Here is a 20,718-nt window from a genome sequence, read left to right as displayed (position 1 = left end):
CCACTGTCCTCTCAGTTATATAGGAGCACACCTCCTTTCTGGAGGAAGCCAACTCCTTGCTAACCTACTTCACACCTCTTCTTCAGAGTGTTCCACTTGGCAGCACCACAGTCTGCCTTCTCAAGAAATTACACCTCAGCCCCTACTTCTGTTTTGTGAAAACAGGAAGCACTATGATAAGCAGAAATCTCATTGAACATTTATTTTCACATAAAGTGGGGTAGGATTTCAAATGCAGAGCAGCAAGATTAGGTGTAGTACAGTGCTAACAGCAGACAGAGGCAAAAGAGATATAAAAACAATATACAACTTATATGACCTTTAAAATTCCTGATTTTACTGTAACATTTCAGTGAGTTAACTCTAGAGGACAGAGCCTATAACTGAGAGGCCATCAAATAATAATAAAATCATGGTTCTGTTTTTAACAAAGATCTGTAAAAAGAAAATTAGCACATTTTCTGAAAAAGCAGAATTATTGTTTTGCCAAACTCATTCTAATAAACATGATATATATAGCAAAGTGATAATATATTCACCTTTATTGTTTGGTTTTTCTTCCCTAGATTGGATTAAAGCCATTTATTCCATTTGGCGTCATCTTGAATATTAGTGTCAAAGTGGCAGCAATAAAGTAACATTAGAATATCAATGTTCAATTAATTCTGCCCAGTTTGAATGTCTGTCTTCTCAAACAGAAAATTTGAAATCTATATGTCTGATATTGTTCATTACTGTGATAACAGTGAAGTGTACAAGCAGAGCATGTGCTGAACAGAGTTTAACCCTAGTGCTTCAGAAGTCTTAGGAGGCCCTGGATAACTTGATCAAAGATGACAGATCAGATTTTGAAAACAGAGTTTGATTAAATATTAAAATAGACTTACGCTTCTCTGCTTCACCATGGACACCAATTCAAAATACTTGGAAGCCTCTTAAGGGGAGCCAAGGTGAAACAGAAAGCTACTGATTACTTTTTGAAATACAGAAATGATTATAACGGAGTTCTTATGTACCTATCACAAGAACTGAGATTACCTACATGTCCTGTGACACTCAGCAGTTTATCATTGCCTCTATGGCCACCTTTATTTTGATATTAAAAGACTACAGAAGCATTGGATATTTCACCATTTTCATAGCACTCTCTGAGATAAGAATGTCAGAAATTCATGTGGCATATGATTGAATTTCAAATTTAAGAGAGTTCTAGTTCATGCATTTGAGATATTACAGTTTTGGATGAATGAACTTGTTATTTTGAAGGAGTCCCCCTTTCCTGTATTTTGTCCTTTTCCTGTTCCTTCCCTTTGCTCTTCAAATTAAAATTACATGAGTTACTATTTTACTGGTAAGAATCTTAATTTAACTAAGTTGAAACACTTTTCCAAATTATTAATCGTTCTCAGTTTGCTCTGGTATGTTTTTTGAAAGTTATGACATGGCCTATGCCTTTGGTTAATAATGCATATTTGTGGGTTGAGTTAGCCTTATCTGAAAACATTACACGTTTCTTTGAAAGCAGAGCTCCAGACCTTGACAGGGGGGATTACATGACACAAATGTAAGCACAGTTCTTATGAACAGGTAGTGAAAGAGGTGTTGTTCTTCTCATTCATACCAGCTCCCCAAAAAATCTGTAAGTCATGCATGTTTTATCTCACAGTTTGTAGTAATAGGAGAAGGAGGCAGAAAGTACAGGGAAAGGTGAACAGTCTAAACCAGCAGATTAGAGCAAGTCAGTGTCCTAGCCAGTCCACTAGCCTAGCATAGGGTTTGGAGTGTTTTCTAATATCATGTCACACCTTCCCCTTCTGTCTTCCTGTAGGACATTACTAAGGTTGCTAAATTTCAGAAATGCTGACCAAACCAGCTTTTACAACAGCCTGTACTAAGGACCTAATAATTGGCCTCTGTTTTTTCCAGAGGCTTTTTGTTAGGGAGGTGGAAAGGGAAGCAGAATTATAACAACCCTAGTCATTATCATACGAAAGAGAAGGCATATGTGAAAACAGTAGGAAACTGCCACGGAACATGGGCAATGGGTCATGGGCAAGCTGTAGGTTCCAACTAGGAAAGCTGAAGGGAAGGATAGTTTCACTGAGTATCAAAACAGACTTATACTTCCTTTCTTCACCACAAAAACATGTTTAAAGTATTTGGAAAGATCTTAAGTGGAACCATGGTGAAATAGACAGCTGTTGGTTACTTCTGAAATCCAGAAATATTTGTAAACGAGTTGAGAATAAAGAAAATCAATGTACTTGAGTTCCTCAAAGTAAAAGTATTTAATCATATTTAACAATAGGGTTCTTTGTCAGAAATTTATAGAGTTTTTACTTGTTCCAGAAGCTGTTTTCTGCTTTTTTATTAGGCATCTATTTCTCTATTCATTTGAAAACCTATGTGAATTTTTCTGTTTACTTCATGCATTTTTACCTTCCCAACAGTGGTCGATACAGTGGTTGCCATTCCTTATGGAAGCAGACATATTCGCCTTGTGCTGAAAGGACCTGATCATTTATGTAAGTAGAAAAAGTGCACATTTGTTTAAGAAAGCCTCGCTAACCCGCAGTGCTCTGTTTATAGTGTGGTGTCTGGTTTCCCTCTCTGAAATCACTGATTTCGACACAGGGGTGAGTCCTGCCCTCAGAAGCTCTCCCTGGACCCAGTTACATCAGTGATACATGCTAATTTCAGAGCAAAGCCTGGCCAGCATTGCAGAATCCTTTTCTCCTCCATAATTTTTCCATCATTTCTGTTTGCTTATCCTTTGGCTGGTTCACTTAGTGCCAAGTTCTTTTGTTTAAAATTAATAAAATATATCCCACTGAGTGAAGAAATATTGAAGACAGTAAAGTATAAGCTTCCCTACAGCTGAGCTTAGCCATCAGCTGCTCATGACTTTAACACATGTTTCTGTTATGATAATCTCTCTCACTCCAGTAGATACACAGACACACAGAAAATTTCAGTGAGAAGATCAGCAGCAGTGCACAGATGTCAGACTAAGCTCTTTAGGAGTGATGCTGCTCCAGAGTGAAGCCCAGTGACTGCTGCTAGACCATCACTTAGTAGCTATAACACATTTTCCCTACTTCACCTGACATGGTGCATCACAGAAGCCCTTCTGGAAGAAGAGTATTTGAGAATGTGCTGGGAGAGCTGCAAGCAAATCAATTTCTTTCATGGATAGAAACTCTCTGCAAAAGAAACTCTTACTTTCCAATGCAGTAGCCATTCACAAGCTGTTCCTTTTTTCATTGGCAGCAAACACAGTAGTGTTGGTAAAAGGGATTTACTGTCAAAAAAAAAAAAAAAGCCACAAACCAATGCCCTCAGGCAGTACTGTGTAACATCTCAGAAGCACAAATTATTGTCAGACAAGTAGGACTGACTTTCTCCCTTTCCAAAACCCAGTAATGCCTTTCCTGCAGCATGGACCAGTCAGAGCCCTATCTGCTTATCAGTGTAAATATAATCACAAGTGTCAGCAAAATCACAAAGTCATTCCCAGTCTCCCTAGACTTCTTTTGCCCAAAGTAATTACTCTGAGTGGAAAGATAACGGATGGTGTATCTTTTCAGAGTACAATGCTTGTATTGAGAAAGCAATAAGCATTCCGTAGTCTTTTAATGATTGCTTAGATTTAAAGCTATAAATAATGATCAGCAAATTACAGTTTATAAGTTAAGAAGAAATATATAATGGTTTTCTTTAAAGACCTAATGTTGCATGTATTTCAGTTTTAAGTGAACCTCTGAGCACTTCGGCACTGCTATGGTATGGTTGTTATTACTTTCCCAGTAAATGATTTGCATTCTTATTTTCTCCCCTCTTTTTTCTCAGTATAGATGTTCTCTTCCTAGGTAGAAAAAAATTCTTATTTTTCCTTTTTTTTTTTTTCCTCTATGAAACTGATTTGTAAGACAGCTTAGAGAGAAATGAGATTTCAGCAGAAGAGGCTAACCTAAAGCTGTCTTCACTCAAACCATATCACATTTCAGGATTTGAATCAGCAAGGTCTGCCTGAGTCATTGTTGAAGATTTAGATGAACTTCTCTGTGTAAACATGAATAAGTTCAGATACGTCTCTTTCTTGCTTCAGACATCTCATGAATCTTTCTGTTCACTCATCAAAGTATTTTATATATGTATGAGCTACAGTCCGTTTGAGGATGGGAGTATTTTGCCCTGTGAACTTTGGTTGTGGGAGAAGTCAACAGGAGGCCAATTACCTATACACAAGTCTTAAAACCATCTTTATCCCTGATGCATACAGTCCTGTCCAGAAATAAGTATAAAGCCAAGTGTATCACAAAAGAAGAGACTAATCTTCCTGAAAACTGAGGAATTCATTAATACAGAGCAAATTCTTAGTGTACTGCCTCAGCAACATCCTTCTTGAATTAATTCCCATGACCCACCCTCAAAACCTGCCTAATGACTGTAGTTATCTTTTTCCTCTAACTAAAAACTTAATACATGCTAATGAAACTATTTCTCCCATTTACTCTCTCACAAAATATTGTTTAGTCACAGATTAATAGTATGGTCTCATCTAGTTCAGATTATCTCTTAGTTGCCTTTCTTTGTAGAATATTTTGTATATAAATTCACAAATACATTTGAAAGGATTGCAGCTTTTCTTGATGAAACGCACCCTACTTTGAATGACTTACTTAGCTTACTTTTTGCTTCTAGGAGTAATCTGAAGTTGATGGGGAGGTTAACTAGATGATGGAAGACGTCCATGTTCTGATTTTTTATTTCCATTTAGGAAATGATTTGTGAAATCACTAGTTCAGGAAGAAAAATCTGTATCGCTACTCTACCATTTTCATTTATTTACTTATTTATTCTGTTCTCAGCTACTGTTATTTCAAATTATAATGCACTGGCTTCCTGTTAATTTATTTATATTTGTCAGATTTGGAAACCAAGACTCTCCAAGGTGTTAAGGGTGAAAACAACCTCAGCTCAACAGGTTCCTTCACTGTGGACAATTCTAGCATCGACTTCCAGAAGTTTCCAGACAAGGAGATACTGAAAATGTCTGGACCTCTCACAGCAGATTTCACTATCAAGGTGAGGGTCATCAACCAAATGTGCTTCTTAAAGCAATATAACATGGCAAAAGGCATAAGATGTAGTATAGAGATGAGAATTACTTTTTTGAATTTGAGTAGATATTTCCCACAAAACTAAATCCAGTTTCATTATTGAACTCTGCTTGTAACTAATTATCTGATGAAAGCTTCATTGGACACTCTCAGAGAAGACTGTTTATGAAGTGAAGGGCAAAACTAACAAATGTCCTTTATGTTAGATGAACTCAGTGAAGGAAATGGCACATTACTTCAGAGACTGTATGTAGTTTGCTTAGTTTATGTCAAAAAGAAAGTCCATCCTTTTGGTCCATATTTGTGGGATTTACACCAGTGTAATTACACAAAAGGCTATTAGAGAGTGGAGAATGAGATCCCCAACTTTTAAAATAAATTGGATAACTTTGGTTGAAAAGTCATGGTGTCATTTTGAAGTTCTGCTTTGTGTTTCGCTGGTAATAAGAATCAAATCGTTTCCTCCCATTAGACCATTTCTATTCTTCCAGGTAATATAAAACACATTGCTGGAAGCAATGCACACATTCCGTATGAGAACACATACAAAAATGAACATTTGGGAATTACAATAAAATAAATCCTTTTCCAATAGGTCCAAAGAACCTGAAGGATTTCAGCTGTATAACTATAAAACCTATATAATGTCCAGGACTACATAAGTTTTCACCATTGGTCCCAGAGGTAGATGATATTTGCTTTAACCTAGAGATGATGGCAGCTAGGAGTTTGAGCAGTAAAGTGCAAAATTCAGTAGTTCATGGGATTTGGCTGAGCTGGACTGGCATACAATGAATCATCTTGAGTATGAGCAGAGCCCTGTGGACTGTCCTCCTGTTGGTATCATACCTCTGTCTGTATGATAGCAGCACAAAAGTCAAGCAGAAATTATCAGGACTAGTTCACAGAGAGAGAAGCCTGACCCAAAAAATGCATTCTTTCTTACTTTCAGTTCAGAATGAGTATGCCTCAATAAAACATATGCTGGTCAACTCAAAATATCTAGAATATTATGCTACTGATATCTAGATAATGAAAAACAGTGATGTAAACAGTGCTGCCTACTTTTCATTGCTTGTGCTAAGGTTGCCTGGTTAGTTGGAGTATACCTGTTGGTGTGGACCAAAGGCACTGAAATGATAATGGCGGGTAGGACTGCGATTCTGCCATTTACACTGTTCTTTTGTATGAGAAGGCTTTATCCCTTGAAGATTATAAATCCTTCTCTATCAAAACAAGGTAAAGTATGGATAAATTAGATGAGAGATTCAAATTTTGGCTGCTAGTTGTCCAGCAAACCGTAGGTAAGATAAAGGTCAAAACTGGATGTGGATCTACAGAGAACATCAATGCTATCCATACAACTCTTATTCCAGTTGTGATCTAGAACAAGCAGAAAATGCTGGTGAAAAATGCATTTGATTAGAGTCTAGGTTAGCAAATGAAAAAAGATGTTGGGCTTAGCTTAAACTTCCTGAGACCTGCAGGGACATGCATGTGCAGGCAGCCAGCTGGCAGATGCTTTTGGGCCAGTACTGGATTAAGTAATACCTTTTGAACCAGGAGCACAGAGTGATTTACCTCGCTGAATGAAAAAGAAAGTTGAAGAAACTTCTGCAAGCACTGATAGACTAGGGTTAAGATGTTTTTTGTAAGAACTAGAATTCACTGTGTGTGAGCAGAAATAGTGAGAGTTAAAAGTTTAACTGCACATAAGTTATATTATATATCATCAATGGCAGATGACCTAAGAACTTTGGTGAACCTTGGGATAGCCCACTGGGATACAGTCCTTTTGTCATAAAACCGTACTACTTTTTGTGACCTGCTGAGGTAATTTCTGTAGAGTGAAAACTGCAGGAAGTAATTTGGCAACAAGGCTAGCATCACTGACTTTTATCAGTCTGTGTATCATTTCATTCCTTTTTTTTTTTTTTTTTTTTTTTTTTTTGTCAAAGCTATATTGCAGTTTCCTGATTTCCAAAAAATAATAACTTTTATAATAATTTCTAGGTCAGGCCCAAACGTAATGACCAGTCTGAAAGGAGACCTAATCTTTATTTATCTTGATTAGTCCTTGTGACAAATATAGAAAAGTTCTGTATTTTTTCTACTATTACTGCATATATGGCAAAATGTATGGGAAACCATGTTGTAATCTTCCAAAAATTATGTATAATTTCTGTTTCATACTCACTTTTGTTTCCAATTCAGTAAAAATTATTAAATAGTTATTAGAATGTGATTATTATCCTAGTCTACATATTCCACTGAATCTATGTATTAAGGACTTGCAATACTAGGTCAAGTAAAAAGTCTGCTTCACTCATCTGTTTCAGAGAAGGATTGATTTTATCTGTTTTATCTACTGAAAGGACAAGTGCAAGAAATAGATCAGAGTTACCCTCTATTTGCAGGTTCTCCCTCTTGATCCTTATCATTACCATCTTGATCCTTATGCATTTCATTAGCTATTTTAATTTATACAAATACAACAGCCCTTCAGGAATTTCTCTAGGGCCTTTTACGGTGCATTTATCCTTTTTACAACATTTAGTTTGTGTTTCTGTTAGTGCTTTAGTTCCACACTGAATTCATTGCATTGTGTAAAATAAGGGACATCTTATTTTTAAATCTTTGATGAAGTAATTTCACTGATTCCATCTGTTTTCTCAGTCTATGAACTAGTAAATGATTATCACTTACTCCCTTTCTCCATGACTCCTCTATTTGAGACTTATGTCATATCATATTTGTAACTCATTCCTAATCTGAAGTATCCTATTGCAGTTAATTTCTGCCATTATCAGTGCTGGTGCATACAGTGGTTGTTCCTTATTTTCCTACTCTGTGCTTTTTTCTATTTCCACTGTTACACTTATATATTCATAACTTTTTAATGGGATACATAGAAATGGGATTGTTGTTTAAATATTTAAATGTATATTATGGAAATATCAATTTACATCAAATCGATGTGCAGTAAAAATAATTAAATGTTTATTTAGTTAGATGGTTTAAATGATAACTATTTATGCAAATATGTAGGATCATGCAGAATTCCAAGTGTCTTCATTCAAAAATCTGAACCACTTTTTTGTCCACTTCTGAGAATCAGTTTTCTACCATTATTGCTTTCGTTTATTCCTAGTGAAACTTCATGACCAATGTCATAATGAGCAATAACTATTAGAATACAACTTCTTTCTCTCTCCAATGATTTTCATCTGGGTGACAAGAAAAAAAAACTGTACTGCAGTAAACTTTTTATGATCCCAACAAGGAAAATAATAAAATATCAATATATTAATCTCTAAACATATTAACATACCTCATAAGCACATCATGTCATGCTGATTTAGGAGCAATTTTTCTTCCTAATAGCCTCTACTTCATTGAGGAACATATGAGAAACAAAGTAACACTCCACTGGGCAACCCTAGGTGGGAAAAGAACCTACTATTCAAAGATTGAACTCAGCAGAGAAGGACCTGGGTGTCCTGGTGGAGAACAGGTTGGCCATGAGCCAGCAGTGTGCCCTGGTGGCCAAGAGGGCCAATGGGAGCCTGGGGTGCATTAAATAAAGTGTGGCCAGCAGGTCAAGGGAGGTGATCCTCCCCCACTACTCTGCCCTGGTGAGGCCTCACTTGGAGTAGTGTATCCAGTTCTGGACTCCCCAGTATAAAACAGACAGGGATCTCTTGTAAAGAATCCAGCAGAGAAGATAAAGGTGATAAAGGGCCTGGAGCATCTCTTGTATGAGGAAAGGCTGAGCCACCTGGGTCTCTACAGCCTTGAGAAAAGAAGACTAAGAGCTTATCTTATTAACAGTTATAAGTATCTCAAGTTTGGGAGTCAAAAGAACACGGCCAATCTCTTCAGCGGTTTGTTGGGACAGGACAAGGGGAAACAGTAATAAACTTGAGCATAGGAAGTTCCTCACTAATATGCAAAGGAACTTCTTCACATTGAGGTGACAGAGCACTGGCACAGACTGCCCAGGGAAGTTGTGGATTCTCCCTCTCTAGAGATATTCAAGACCCACCTGAACACCTACCTGTGCACCCTACTGTAGGGGGCCTGCTTTGCGGGGGGGGTTGGACTCAATTTTATCTCTAGAGGTCCCTTCCAACTCCCACAATTCTGTTGATTCTGTGAATGCAAGTTGTGTGGAGAAAGTAAATCTAAATGAAAATCAATTTTAAAAGTTGATGTAAGGAAGGTTCTAGAGTAGTTTAAGTGTTCCAGATGCTCAGGCATCTGGAAATTACTGGAATCTATGTACATATATTTTGAGAAATAGTGATCTGTATACTGCATTCAGAATGCAAATATATTCTACTCCATTACACAATATTCTCTTTTTCCTTTATATAATGTTCTATTAATCTTTTTAGCTGTTTTAGCATGCTGTTCTTTTCAGAGCTTGTAATGATCCTATGCTATTATGAATGTTAGTAGCTAATATAGAGGACATTTTCACATATAATAGGCGTGTATAATTAATGTCTCCCATAGGCATTATTACTATCCATATTTAATGGATCTGGTCAGTCAAAGCTTTGAAGTCTTCTCATAGCAAATTTCACTTTTTACTACTATGCATAATTCTTTTCAATAGCAAACTTGTTCAACTCACTGTCAACCCTTTATTCTGCTCATTTAGGAATCTTGCTAACAGCATATGTCCTAGTATGCATCTTTGAGGGATTCCACAGTCCTTCCTCCATTACAAAAGCAGGCTGAATGACCTTTTTCTTTTACCCAGGCAGCAGTCCATGGCAAGACGTACTTAATTCATGTGAATGTTCATTTGACAAGGGAACAAGAAGTCCTGTCTCAAAGAATTCTTTGGTGAAGTAAATTGAGAAGCTTGGACACCGTCGCTCTTCTCAGAGGCCTATCTTTGAGTTCTGTTATTTATTTATTTATTTATTTATTTATTGCTTCAGCTTACAAGCCTAGTACAGAAGTAGAGATTACTGGTCTGCATTTCCATAGATTACTCATGAAACAACTTCTAAATCTTCTGTTAAATTTTTATATCTTGCTGTGGCTTCAACAATAGCTCTTTCATGAAAGTAAGCTAAATAGTGTCATACGTGATTTCCATTCCTGTATTCTTCAGAGGATACATGATTTCAAACTACTGAATGAATGCTTTTTGGATCTGGACATTTGTTACCTTTAAGCTTATACACATGTTTAAAATATTGCTGGTTTAAAATTTACTGTGACATTTTCATTTGACACAGTAGAGACAGTTCCTAAGCTATGTTATTTTCTACTACTTTGTCAAGATGTATTTTGTTGTTTTTTTTCTTCCTGGAATTCTGTAAATTCACAAAATTATCTTTCAAAAATCAATGACTTTTAAGTAACATCATATTTTGATCACATTTTTTGTCAATTTTCATCATTATAAAAATTATTTTTGTGGCAAATACTGTCTTCTAATTTTTTTTTCATTTTATTTTTATGCAATGTATATATCAATAGGATCTTAATTTTTTATATTAATTTCTTAGGTATTACCATGGTTAAATTAATGGTTATAAATATTCTACACTGGAGACTAAGCATACTCAATTTGTATTCTCTTATATGGCTAAGATGACATTAGTGGTGAAATGTTTTTTCCATGGCTAAGTAGGGTGTTAACAATAGTATCCACAGATTTAAAAAGAGATGCAAGAGGGCATATCTTGTAATACTTAGCTTTGCTCTTGTTGTGGAATTACTTCAGACTTCTCATTTGAGAAGCTTCTGCTTCTGTTGAAATTTGTAGTGAATACTGTACATATATGTACTATACATGATAATCATCGTTGATAGAAGTAGTGGCTAATGCAGTAACCTTTATTGCTGCCAGCTGTCCTAGCCAATTCGTTGCATTGGTTTTCTGTCTTGTTCTTCTCTTGGAAGGAATTTAAGTTAAGATGTGAACCTTGAAAAAATTCTGTTTCTATTTTATGAGTATTAGTTTAAAGGCTTTTTAAAAGTCATCATAGCTGGCTAAAAGTGACCTATTCCATCTTAATCCTAGGTTGGGGCACAGTGAGCAAGTTTGGTTCAGAGTCCATGGTAAATTGGGGACAAAGTAATTCCACTGTGATTTCTCTGGCTGGACAGAGAAAATGGAACCTTGAGAGAACGTGGATGGAGAAGTGGCAGAGAGAGCTGTATTTCATTTAAAAACAACTTCAAAAAGCAGTTGACTACATATGGGACTGTCATGATCTGATAAAAATCCAGAAATGTTCAGTACACATGCTCCCTGATGCCCAAAGGCAAAAGTCCTTTCAGTACTCCAAGAGAATTAAAAGTCAAATTCAGAGGAATCATGTCCTGTGTTATTGTGTTACACAGTGTGCTTAAAAAACCTTCAGCATTTCTCTTTGTATCTTTTGTGTCATTTGAAACAAACCTGTACAATTATTTTTCCCTGACTTCTTTTTCTGCTTCAGGAACAAAATATGAACAGCAATAAATCACTTATCCTCTTTCCTTTTCAGTGTGAAGTGTCAGTGCATGAGAATAACAAAGCACTGTAAGCAGAAGAAGAAAAGTGTTATACTAAAGTTGTGGGTTTACTGACATGAAAGCACAAAACTATATATGCCACAGGAGGACAGTTCTCCGCACTCTTATCCACAATTTGTATGTTATCTTAGAAGATTCAACATTAAACTTAGTACTAATAAATCATGCCCAAAGATCTGGGTTTTGGCACTTGTGGAAGACATTGCAATAATAATATGGAAAAAACATTTGAAGTTTCCTAATGAGCATGTTGGCCTGGAGTTAGATCATGATATGCTAGATCAAATTTCATAAGTAATAACCCTCTTTCCCTGTCCCCTAGCTTGTGACACACACACACACACACACACACGAAGTAAGGGATATATTCTCTCCCTCACCAACACAGCGATTTCAGTAGATGTGAACATATTACTGAATACACTTATCATGAGTTAACCCTACAATTAACACTGATAGTTTCTTATTTAACCCTGCTGGTTATAAACTGATTAAATTAGACAACCACCAAAGCAAACAGTGCAGTTTTGTAAGCCAGATTATGGTGTTCTTCAGCAAACATGAATAAATGATTCAGGCACAAGCTGACAAAATCAGGCATGGAAGGGTTGGGTTTGGTTGTTGGGTGTTTTTTTTTTAATCTTTTTGTTTGTTTGAAAAGTTTAACACAATACAACAATTAAATCAGATATTGCAATTATGGTCATGAGACAGCTGAGAATGATTCAAAAACATTATGCTGCCGTTTTATTTTAGTTCAGAAGTTTTCTGTTTTCATTAAATATTCTGTGGTTGTCCCTAAAGTCAGTACTGTTTTTTGTCAGGCCCAAACTTTGGCTGAGCAACAATTTGTACCTCTGAGGTACCATTCTAGATAATCTTTTACAAAATCACTTATAAAAAATCAGGGTACAGGCTATGATTTTTTGAAACCACTTTTACAAGAAAAATATATCTGTAGTTGCTAGCTGCAGTACTCTAGACAGCTAATTTTTTATGGTTAGACTGAGAACTACAATTTGAACCAACTCTTATTAAGTCTGTTGATATCCTTGGTGTTACAGATTGATGAGGGATGCTCTGTTGTTCTGAACACTCCTAAGTTCCTCAAACCCTAGAAATCAAGGATGCTCCTGAGTGGGTTGCAATGCCCAAATGTAGGGCTGACTGCTCCACAGTCTTAGTTCTGCTGTTGTTTGCTATTAATATGTTTAGGCAGGATTTTATTTGCAAGCAAAATTAATGTCGTTCTCTCTATTTCAGTTACCCAGTGACTTAAGGATTCAAAACTCACTGTGACAGTAAGAGGGCTTTTTCAGCACTGGCACTTCTCATATATAGTGGTGTGTTGCAAATAAGGCAAGGGTCAAAAATGTCACCATACTCTGAATTTGAGCATTTGAATGTGTGGAAGTTAGCTCTGTGCAATAAAATTTCTTAAAGCACATAGCTGACAAGTCTCACTTTCAGTCTTGCAAGGCTTAGGCTAATGTTTTCCCCTGGATCAAGATCTTAGCTTTAGCAAACTGTCAAACAAATTGAAAACAACATTTTTACTGCATGGAATCACCATATATTGTTCCTCTTCTGCTTACAGTATTCTTTAAAAAAATAAATGATACTGTGCCTGCTTCTTTCACTTGCTTGTTTTGTATCACTATAGCTCGTAGCTATGGTTCATTGTGATTCTTTCCTGCCTATGTTGTTATCATAGCTGTATGAGTGGCTTCCACTTCAGACTGGAGAGGATGGACTTCTATCTCTTCAGAAATGACAGGTCATTCTGCAGACACACAGGAATAGTCTGCAAGGAGAGAAACTCTTCTGCCTTCCCAGTTTCTTCGTGTGAACTTTTTCATCTCTTTCCTTTTAGTAGACGCTGTGTGAGCTCTCATTCTCCTCTTCATGATTCAGTGAAGACCCTATTGTTAAGTAGATCTTCTGAGATTAAGAATCACTGATGATCCTTAAAAAACGAGCTAGAGAAGAATTCTCCCCAGTCAGCTCATTTTCTGCACACTCAGATGTAAGACCTCCCTGAATGGCTTCCAGCACAACAGAACATTTTTCCCAGGAGTGCATGAGGCTTTCATGAGCCCAGAAAGACCCTTCTGAAGTGTGTGATTAATGCACTGTCCTCACACAAGGAATTAGATATCCTGTTTCTGACACACAAACTCATAATGATATTAAGCAATGCAGAAGGCCTCCCATATGCTGAAGAAGCTGTATTGCTACAGCTGTATTTTTTTTTCCTGTTGGGAGTACACGTCACTGTTTACTCTAATTAGAAAAGGGCAACCTATGTCTCAACGGGACAGATCTCTTTCAGCCCTCAATATATTCTGCAGTATTTTCATCTTCTTCCCTCTCTTCAAATTTTACTTTGATTTGTAATCATTTCTATCCATCTACAGAGGAAAACAAAACAAACAACTAGATTATACTGTCAGCTCAATTTGTCATATTTTTGCTTCTGTTTTTCAGTCTAGACTTTGATGCTGTCTCTAGTTTTTTGAAGGAAAGAGAAGGAAGGACAGATTGAAAAACAGTGTTTTCTAAACAGTGCAACTTGTTAAAAATGTCGAAAGAAGGAAGTCTAGGGAGACTGCTTTGGCAGGGGAGTTGGACTAGATGATCTCTACAGGTCCCTTCCAACCCCTACCCCTACAATTCTGTGATTCTGTGAAGTACTGAAACACACTTTTAAGTTGTCCTGAAAAGAAAAAAGGACAAAATATAATAATAAAATACTAGTGAGAGCGGGAATTTGGTTTTAATATCATATTCACTTTTCATCATTGCATCTTTTTCAGATTGTCTATGCTGGTGCTGCTGACAGTTCGGTCCAGTTTATGTTCTATCAGCCTATCATTCATCGGTGGAGAGAAACTGATTTCTTCCCTTGTTCAGCATCTTGTGGAGGAGGTAAAAAATTACCACTGTGTTCCAGAAACAGTTGTATACATGTGGTATCTGGTCCAGCTTCCAAACTGAGATTTAGTCCTTTACGCAAAATCTATGCATGAGAGAATTTACAGCTAAAGAAAGGAGACATGTAATTACACTGGCAGTATCCTTTGCATTTTTTACATCATTTAGACTCTGTAATTAATACATTTGAATATCCACATGATTGCACTTGATGCTACACGATGTTTCCCTTCATCATTTCTCACTATCCCCAACCAGCAGCTTTACCCTTCTGAAATGAAACTGATTGTAAGAGTTTCAACATCCAATAAATCTCAGAATTTGGCTTTTCTTTTTGATGTAGACATCTGATTTTGTACATGACCAAACTGATTAACTTAAGTTTCTAACTGCAAGTCATCTAGAGCAGGCAAAATCATGTTTGTTTAATTTCTGCTAGACCATCTTAACATTTTGCAAATATCTGAAGAAGATACCACCTAATAAGATGTATACAAGTTTTTGCACTACATTTAAACACATCCTGTGACCAGTTAGGAGGAGTTTTGGAACTACAGAATTCATCAGCATAATAGACTACTTATCTTTTAGTCCAGCATTTTACCCATTTAAACTCCAGTCATACCAATAACATCAGTAAGAAGGTGAAAAAACAAGATGCCTTGGTCAGCAGAGAGCAGTAATACATGATGATATTGCTGTGACTTAGTTATTTGTGATGATTTTTCCTGGGAAATCAAGGTAATTTATTGTTTTGACTCTCTGTTTATATCTTTCTACCACTTATTTGGATTATTCTAATTAAATTAGATAAGGAGTAAATTATTGCTGGTAAACCTACAGAACAAGTGTAGGAACTCCTTTCCACTTACAGAAATTAGATGCTTCTGAAAGTAAGAGATTTTGGATACAGGTCATCCTCTCATGTTGATCTGTGAATAAAGCAGAGAAAAAAAAATGAAAGCAAGAAAAGATTCACTTGGAGTGAAAAGCAGGACAAGTGTTTGCAGGTTAAGTATTTAAAGTCTGAAAGATTTAGTCCTAAACCACACACAGAGGCAGAGTATCTGATATCTAATGATGTACCCGGTGTGGGATTGTAAATTATTTGAACCCTTCCCTTCCCTTTCCCTTCCCTTCCCTTCCCTTCCCTTCCCTTCCCTTCCCTTCCCTTCCCTTCCCTTCCCTTCCCTTCCCTTCCCTTCCCTTCCCTTCCCTTCCCTTCCCTTCCCTTCCCTTCCCTTCCCTTCCCTTCCCTTCCCTTCCCTTCCCTTCCCTTCCCTTCCCTTCCCTTCCCTTCCCTTCCCTTCCCTTCCCTTCCCTTCCCTTCCCTTCCCTTCCCTTCCCTTCCCTTCCCTTCCCTTCCCTTCCCTTCCCTTCCCTTCCCTTCCCTTCCCTTCCCTTCCCTTCCCTTTCCTTCCCTTCCCTTCCCTTCCCTTCCCTTCCTTTCCCTTCCCTTCCCTTCCCTTCCCTTCCCTCCCCTCCCCTCCCCTCCCCTCCCCTCCCCTCCCCCGCCTTCCCCTCCCTTCCCCTCCCCCTCCCCCTCCCTCTCCCCCTCCCTCTCCCCCTCCCTCTCCCCCTCCCTCTCCCTCTCCCCCTCCCTCTCCCCCTCCCTCTCCCCCTCCCTCTCCCCCTCCCTCTCCCCCTCCCTCTCCCTCTCCCTCTCCCTCCCTCCCTCTCCCTCTCCCTCTCCCTCTCCCTCTCCCTCTCCCTCTCCCTCTCCCTCTCCCTCTCCCTCTCCCTCTCCCTCTCCCTCTCCCTCTCCCTCTCCCTTTCTCTTTCCTTCATCTAGCCTTTTACATAACCAAAATTTAGAGTATTTCAGACAGAAACAAGAAAAACACTACATCACATACTATTTTCTCCACTGTGTATTGCAGGTTATCAACTGACTTCTGCTGAATGTTTTGATCTAAGAAGCAATCGGGTAGTAGCAGACCAGTACTGTCACTATTACCCTGAAAATATCAAGCCAAAGCCAAAACTTCAGGAGTGTAATCTGGATCCTTGTCCTGCAAGGTCAGTTGAATGTTAAGAGCCCAGTTTAAAAATGTAAAGTAAGAAAGTATTTTTTTGCTACTGTTGACTGTGCCATTCAGTCTACAGAGTAATTCAACATTCTTCTCATCCTCAGGACCTCCTGTATAGAAAAACATCTCAGTTAAGCACATGCACTTTACTAGAACTGGACTTGCTACTGGTTGTTTCTTCCCCAAAGATTGCATCTTGCTTCATTTATCATTATAAAGTGAGAGAAAAAAAAATTGTTCATCATCAACATACATCTCTTAGATCATAGTGAGATGGGGTAAAAATGTTTTTGAAAAATGGTTGTCATCATAATTAGAGGAATTTTATGTTTTAGGTTTATGTTTACTTCTTGATAAAAAATATACTTGCAGTCGTGGCAGCTTATAAAATATATAACACGGGTATTTGTTGTAACTTGGGCCTACACACAAGACCCTCTCTACTTCCATGCCAAACATTCTTCCTCAGAAGATTAATAGTAAAAATATCAAGATCATGGAGTCAGATTTCCCATGTATTAGAAGAGAAACAAAACTGCAAAAAGGACTGGTCTTTTGTTGCACTGACTCCCCTGAACTTCAATGAAAGTCAGTCTGTAACCACTCACAAACCACATTTACTTGTGTAATCTGAACCTCTTGGTCCTCTTGTGTGGCTTTGCTAAAAGACGTTTGAGGGCGGCTCAGCAAGCATACATGAGGAGATGCCCATCTATTCATCTGATCCTTTCTCTATAGAGTATGTTTATATTTTCTGTCAAGTTTGATAAAGAGTTCACAATCAAATGTCACGTGAAAAGATACTATAGCCCTTCAGATTACTGGGGGTTGCCATGAAGTAAAAATGTAGCCAAGAGAAGAATGATGCTTTTAGAGACCTCTGGGATAATGTGTCTACCTGAGCGTGGTTAATTTCTGTCCAAACCAACTGTAACAGCTTCTGCCTAGGTAAGCATTATGGCATTATCAGAGCAGAGCAAATCCATCCTAGCTCAAGCTTTATTTTATCTCTTCTATAAAGCTTGAGTTAAAGTTCTTTACATAACTATAGATAATGCTCAGATTTCTCCATCACTGAAGATATATTAAGCCAAAATGTATGGCAGTTTATATCCTTCACTCAAGTAAATGCATTTTTAATGGCAGCTCTTTTTGCAGCTAATCAAAAGCCAGAAATGTTATCATACAGTTAGAAGCTAAAATCTCCTGGAATTAAGAAGTAGAAATACCAAATCTCAAAATTCAGCATTGTTTCAACAGTATTATACATTCTTTAACTTACATATTTTATCACCTATTTCATTAGGATGCCCTAAATATATTACATGAAGATTGCAACTTTAACAGGGCTTTGTGAAAAGCATTTCCTGTTGAGCATGTACTAAGAAATGATTTTTCAGAGTTGAGATTGCCTTCCCACAATGTAACAACACTATTTTTATTTAGCACTTTTCTGCCAAGTTCAGTACCTTGTTTCGCTTGTTTCACAATAGTTCATTGCACCAAATATAGATATATGATTTTTCAGGCTACTTAAATATATTAATAATTGCAATTAGAAACTTTAGAAATTTCTAGCTATATTTTTTCCTTGGTGTTTTGTTTTTGTTTTTTTTAAGCAAATGTCAGTAAGGTAGGCTCCAGGTCTCATCAAGGAGATATATGTATGAGTGCCTCTGAAAACAGGGTTGCTGAAATATGTGAATTAATATAGAATCTGTCTTTAAGATTTACCTTTTATGATAGCAATAAGAAAATAATTTGATGTAGCTTTTTTTTTTCTTATAGCCTGTTAGGTTTTTTATTTTTTTTTCTTAATACAGCTCTGAGTCAAATATGCAATTTGCCTCTGGAACTTGTACTTAGGATATTTTCCATACTTTCCTCCATAAATTTAAATGACGTGTAAATGCTAAGTCAACTGCATAGAGGAAAAAAGAGAAAAAAATAACTTCTGGGCAGATTTCAGGAAGTAATTTTTGTTTTATGTAAGACATACCAGGGCAAAGTTGTTGATATAAAGACCCCGAGGGGAAGGAGAGTCATTTAGAAGCACAGCTCTGCCATCCCAGGGTACAGGCAGTAACAGAAAGCAATTTTCTTTTTGGAAACATCCTCACAGAATGTCAAATTGCAAAAGATTATTTTCAAAAATCTCTTTGTAAAGAATTCAAGAACCAACAACAACAGACAAAAAAAAATAAAGGAAATCTGTGGTAACTTCTGGAATCTCCGATGCTTTCTTACACAGTCAGGAAGAGGGTAGGTGAGGGAGAACAACAGGGTTGGGAGTGTGGAGGAAGAGGCTTCCAAGCACTGCAGTGCATTTGCTATGTGTCAGCCACTGTGCTCCTTCAGTATAAAACAAAGATCATCATTCTTTTTCCTGGCAAACCCAGTTCCAGTAAGGCATGTCTGATTAGTGGTTGCTGACTTTTCTTATGATGCGTCAGTGAATGCCTCAGAAAATAATTTTGGAAGACCACAGTGGCACTGAATAAAACAACCGAGACAGAGAGGTTACATTAAAATTTTCAGCAAGGGATAGTCTGAAAGAAAAGATAAAATGAATAGTATGACTGTCATGTAAATTTCCAATTACTTCTCTCTTTAGGCTTAGTGTGTGAAAACTTTTCACTTCATTGTGTTCATTGCGGCAATAATTTTCAACATTGCTGGCATTATGATTAGTTAAAAAAAATCGGGACTGAGCAAATTTGAAAAATGAATTAATTTTTTTTGGGGGGGAAGGGCAATTCATTTTTTCACATGCTTAGAGAAGCAGTGTGTGGAAGGTTACATCAATTTTATTGTCTGTCCCCTTCCACATGGCTGCATCCAACGTTCTCATTTCAAATGTTCAATCTATTCAAAATTTCAAATGTTCAGAACTATTCAAAACTTCACAGTCTTGAGGGTTTGGAAGAGAGTTTTTAGCTGTCATCAGTATCCTCCTGACTGATATCTTTTAATGAAAGGAGAAAGGATATTTTTTTTCTGATCTGTGAAAAATAAGTTTGTTTCGACTTGACTTAACTGGGTGTGCTAAAGACATTCAGGACAAATCTGATATGCTGTAAACTGAACATACCTTTCTTTTAATTATTCAAAGGCGTTCCTCCAGAAAGCAATTTTCACAAATTTGTTAAAGGTTTTTATGCTACTCAACACTGTGAGGTACTCTCTGGAGTAAAATCACTCCTGCTTCTAGATTTAATCTTCAGCTTTTAGGTTGTATTCGCAGCTGCATTGATCTGTGTTTTTACCAATCCATTCTATTGTTTACATCCTTCCTATCTCTGAAACATGTTAACACTGGGCTTCTCTGAGTCACAAAAGCTCTCCTGATGTTTTTACATTTCAATTCTGAATAAAGATTTCCAAAGACATCTTCAGCAAATATTCTAACTCATGCAGCAGTTGTCTCAAAAACTTCACAATAGCAAGCCTCTAACAAGGGCTGTTTTGTCACTTTGCTGAAAATGCCAGTCCAGTCTGCACAGACAATAATCCTAGAATCTGCCTAGAACATATTCAGTAAGTCAATCCACAGAAAAAATGATAGAACCAGTGGACAAATTTTGGAAAATTCTGAAGTTCAGGCAAGAATTTCAATATCCTAAGTTCTGAAAGAATTCTCAAACATGCATGGTTTGTGGAGTCCTCCAGCAAACTTGCAAGCTCATTCTCCTCCCTGTCACAGTTTTTCTTTTATCATTCTTACTTAACTATTAATACTTCAGTGATTCTGAAGTTCAATGCACATTGTAATGTGAACATATATGCTGTTTCTTGGCAAACCTGTGCACAGCAACTTTTATACACTTCAAGAGCAAAAGAGGTAATGGTGAGTAAATTTCAATGATTAAAAGGGCAAAATGGCTCTTAATCAGCAGTACGGTTCTTCTCACTTAATTACAAATTGTCACCTGAATCAGAAAATTGCCAAATGCACATTATGTAAAGTATAGAGCAATTAAGAAACAAGTAACACAACCACATAGTGTTCCTATTTTCACTAGATTATTTTTGGAAGATGAATGTAACTGGACTGAATCTATTTGCCTTTTCTCCAATCCCATCGTTAT

At 37.1% G+C, this 20,718-nt stretch overlaps 1 protein-coding gene across 1 annotated transcript in view; it reads left to right on the top strand.

The window, feature by feature from the left end:
• ADAMTSL1 (ADAMTS like 1) overlaps window positions 1–20,718 on the top strand; it is a 412,706-nt gene that overhangs the window by 290,644 nt on the left and 101,344 nt on the right. The window contains 4 exon segments of the mRNA XM_065740553.1: window positions 2,451–2,525; window positions 4,931–5,088; window positions 14,483–14,594; window positions 16,481–16,619. Coding sequence (XP_065596625.1) covers window positions 2,451–2,525; window positions 4,931–5,088; window positions 14,483–14,594; window positions 16,481–16,619 — 484 coding nt within the window.

This window comes from Cyrtonyx montezumae, unplaced genomic scaffold (assembly GCF_038088225.1).
Source record: "Cyrtonyx montezumae isolate F1298 unplaced genomic scaffold, pur_monq_1.0 scaffold_29, whole genome shotgun sequence".
In the NCBI taxonomy this organism is placed as follows: domain Eukaryota; kingdom Metazoa; phylum Chordata; class Aves; order Galliformes; family Odontophoridae; genus Cyrtonyx; species Cyrtonyx montezumae.
Note: the sequence above shows the minus strand (reverse complement) of the source record. Positions and strands in the feature narration are given on the sequence as shown.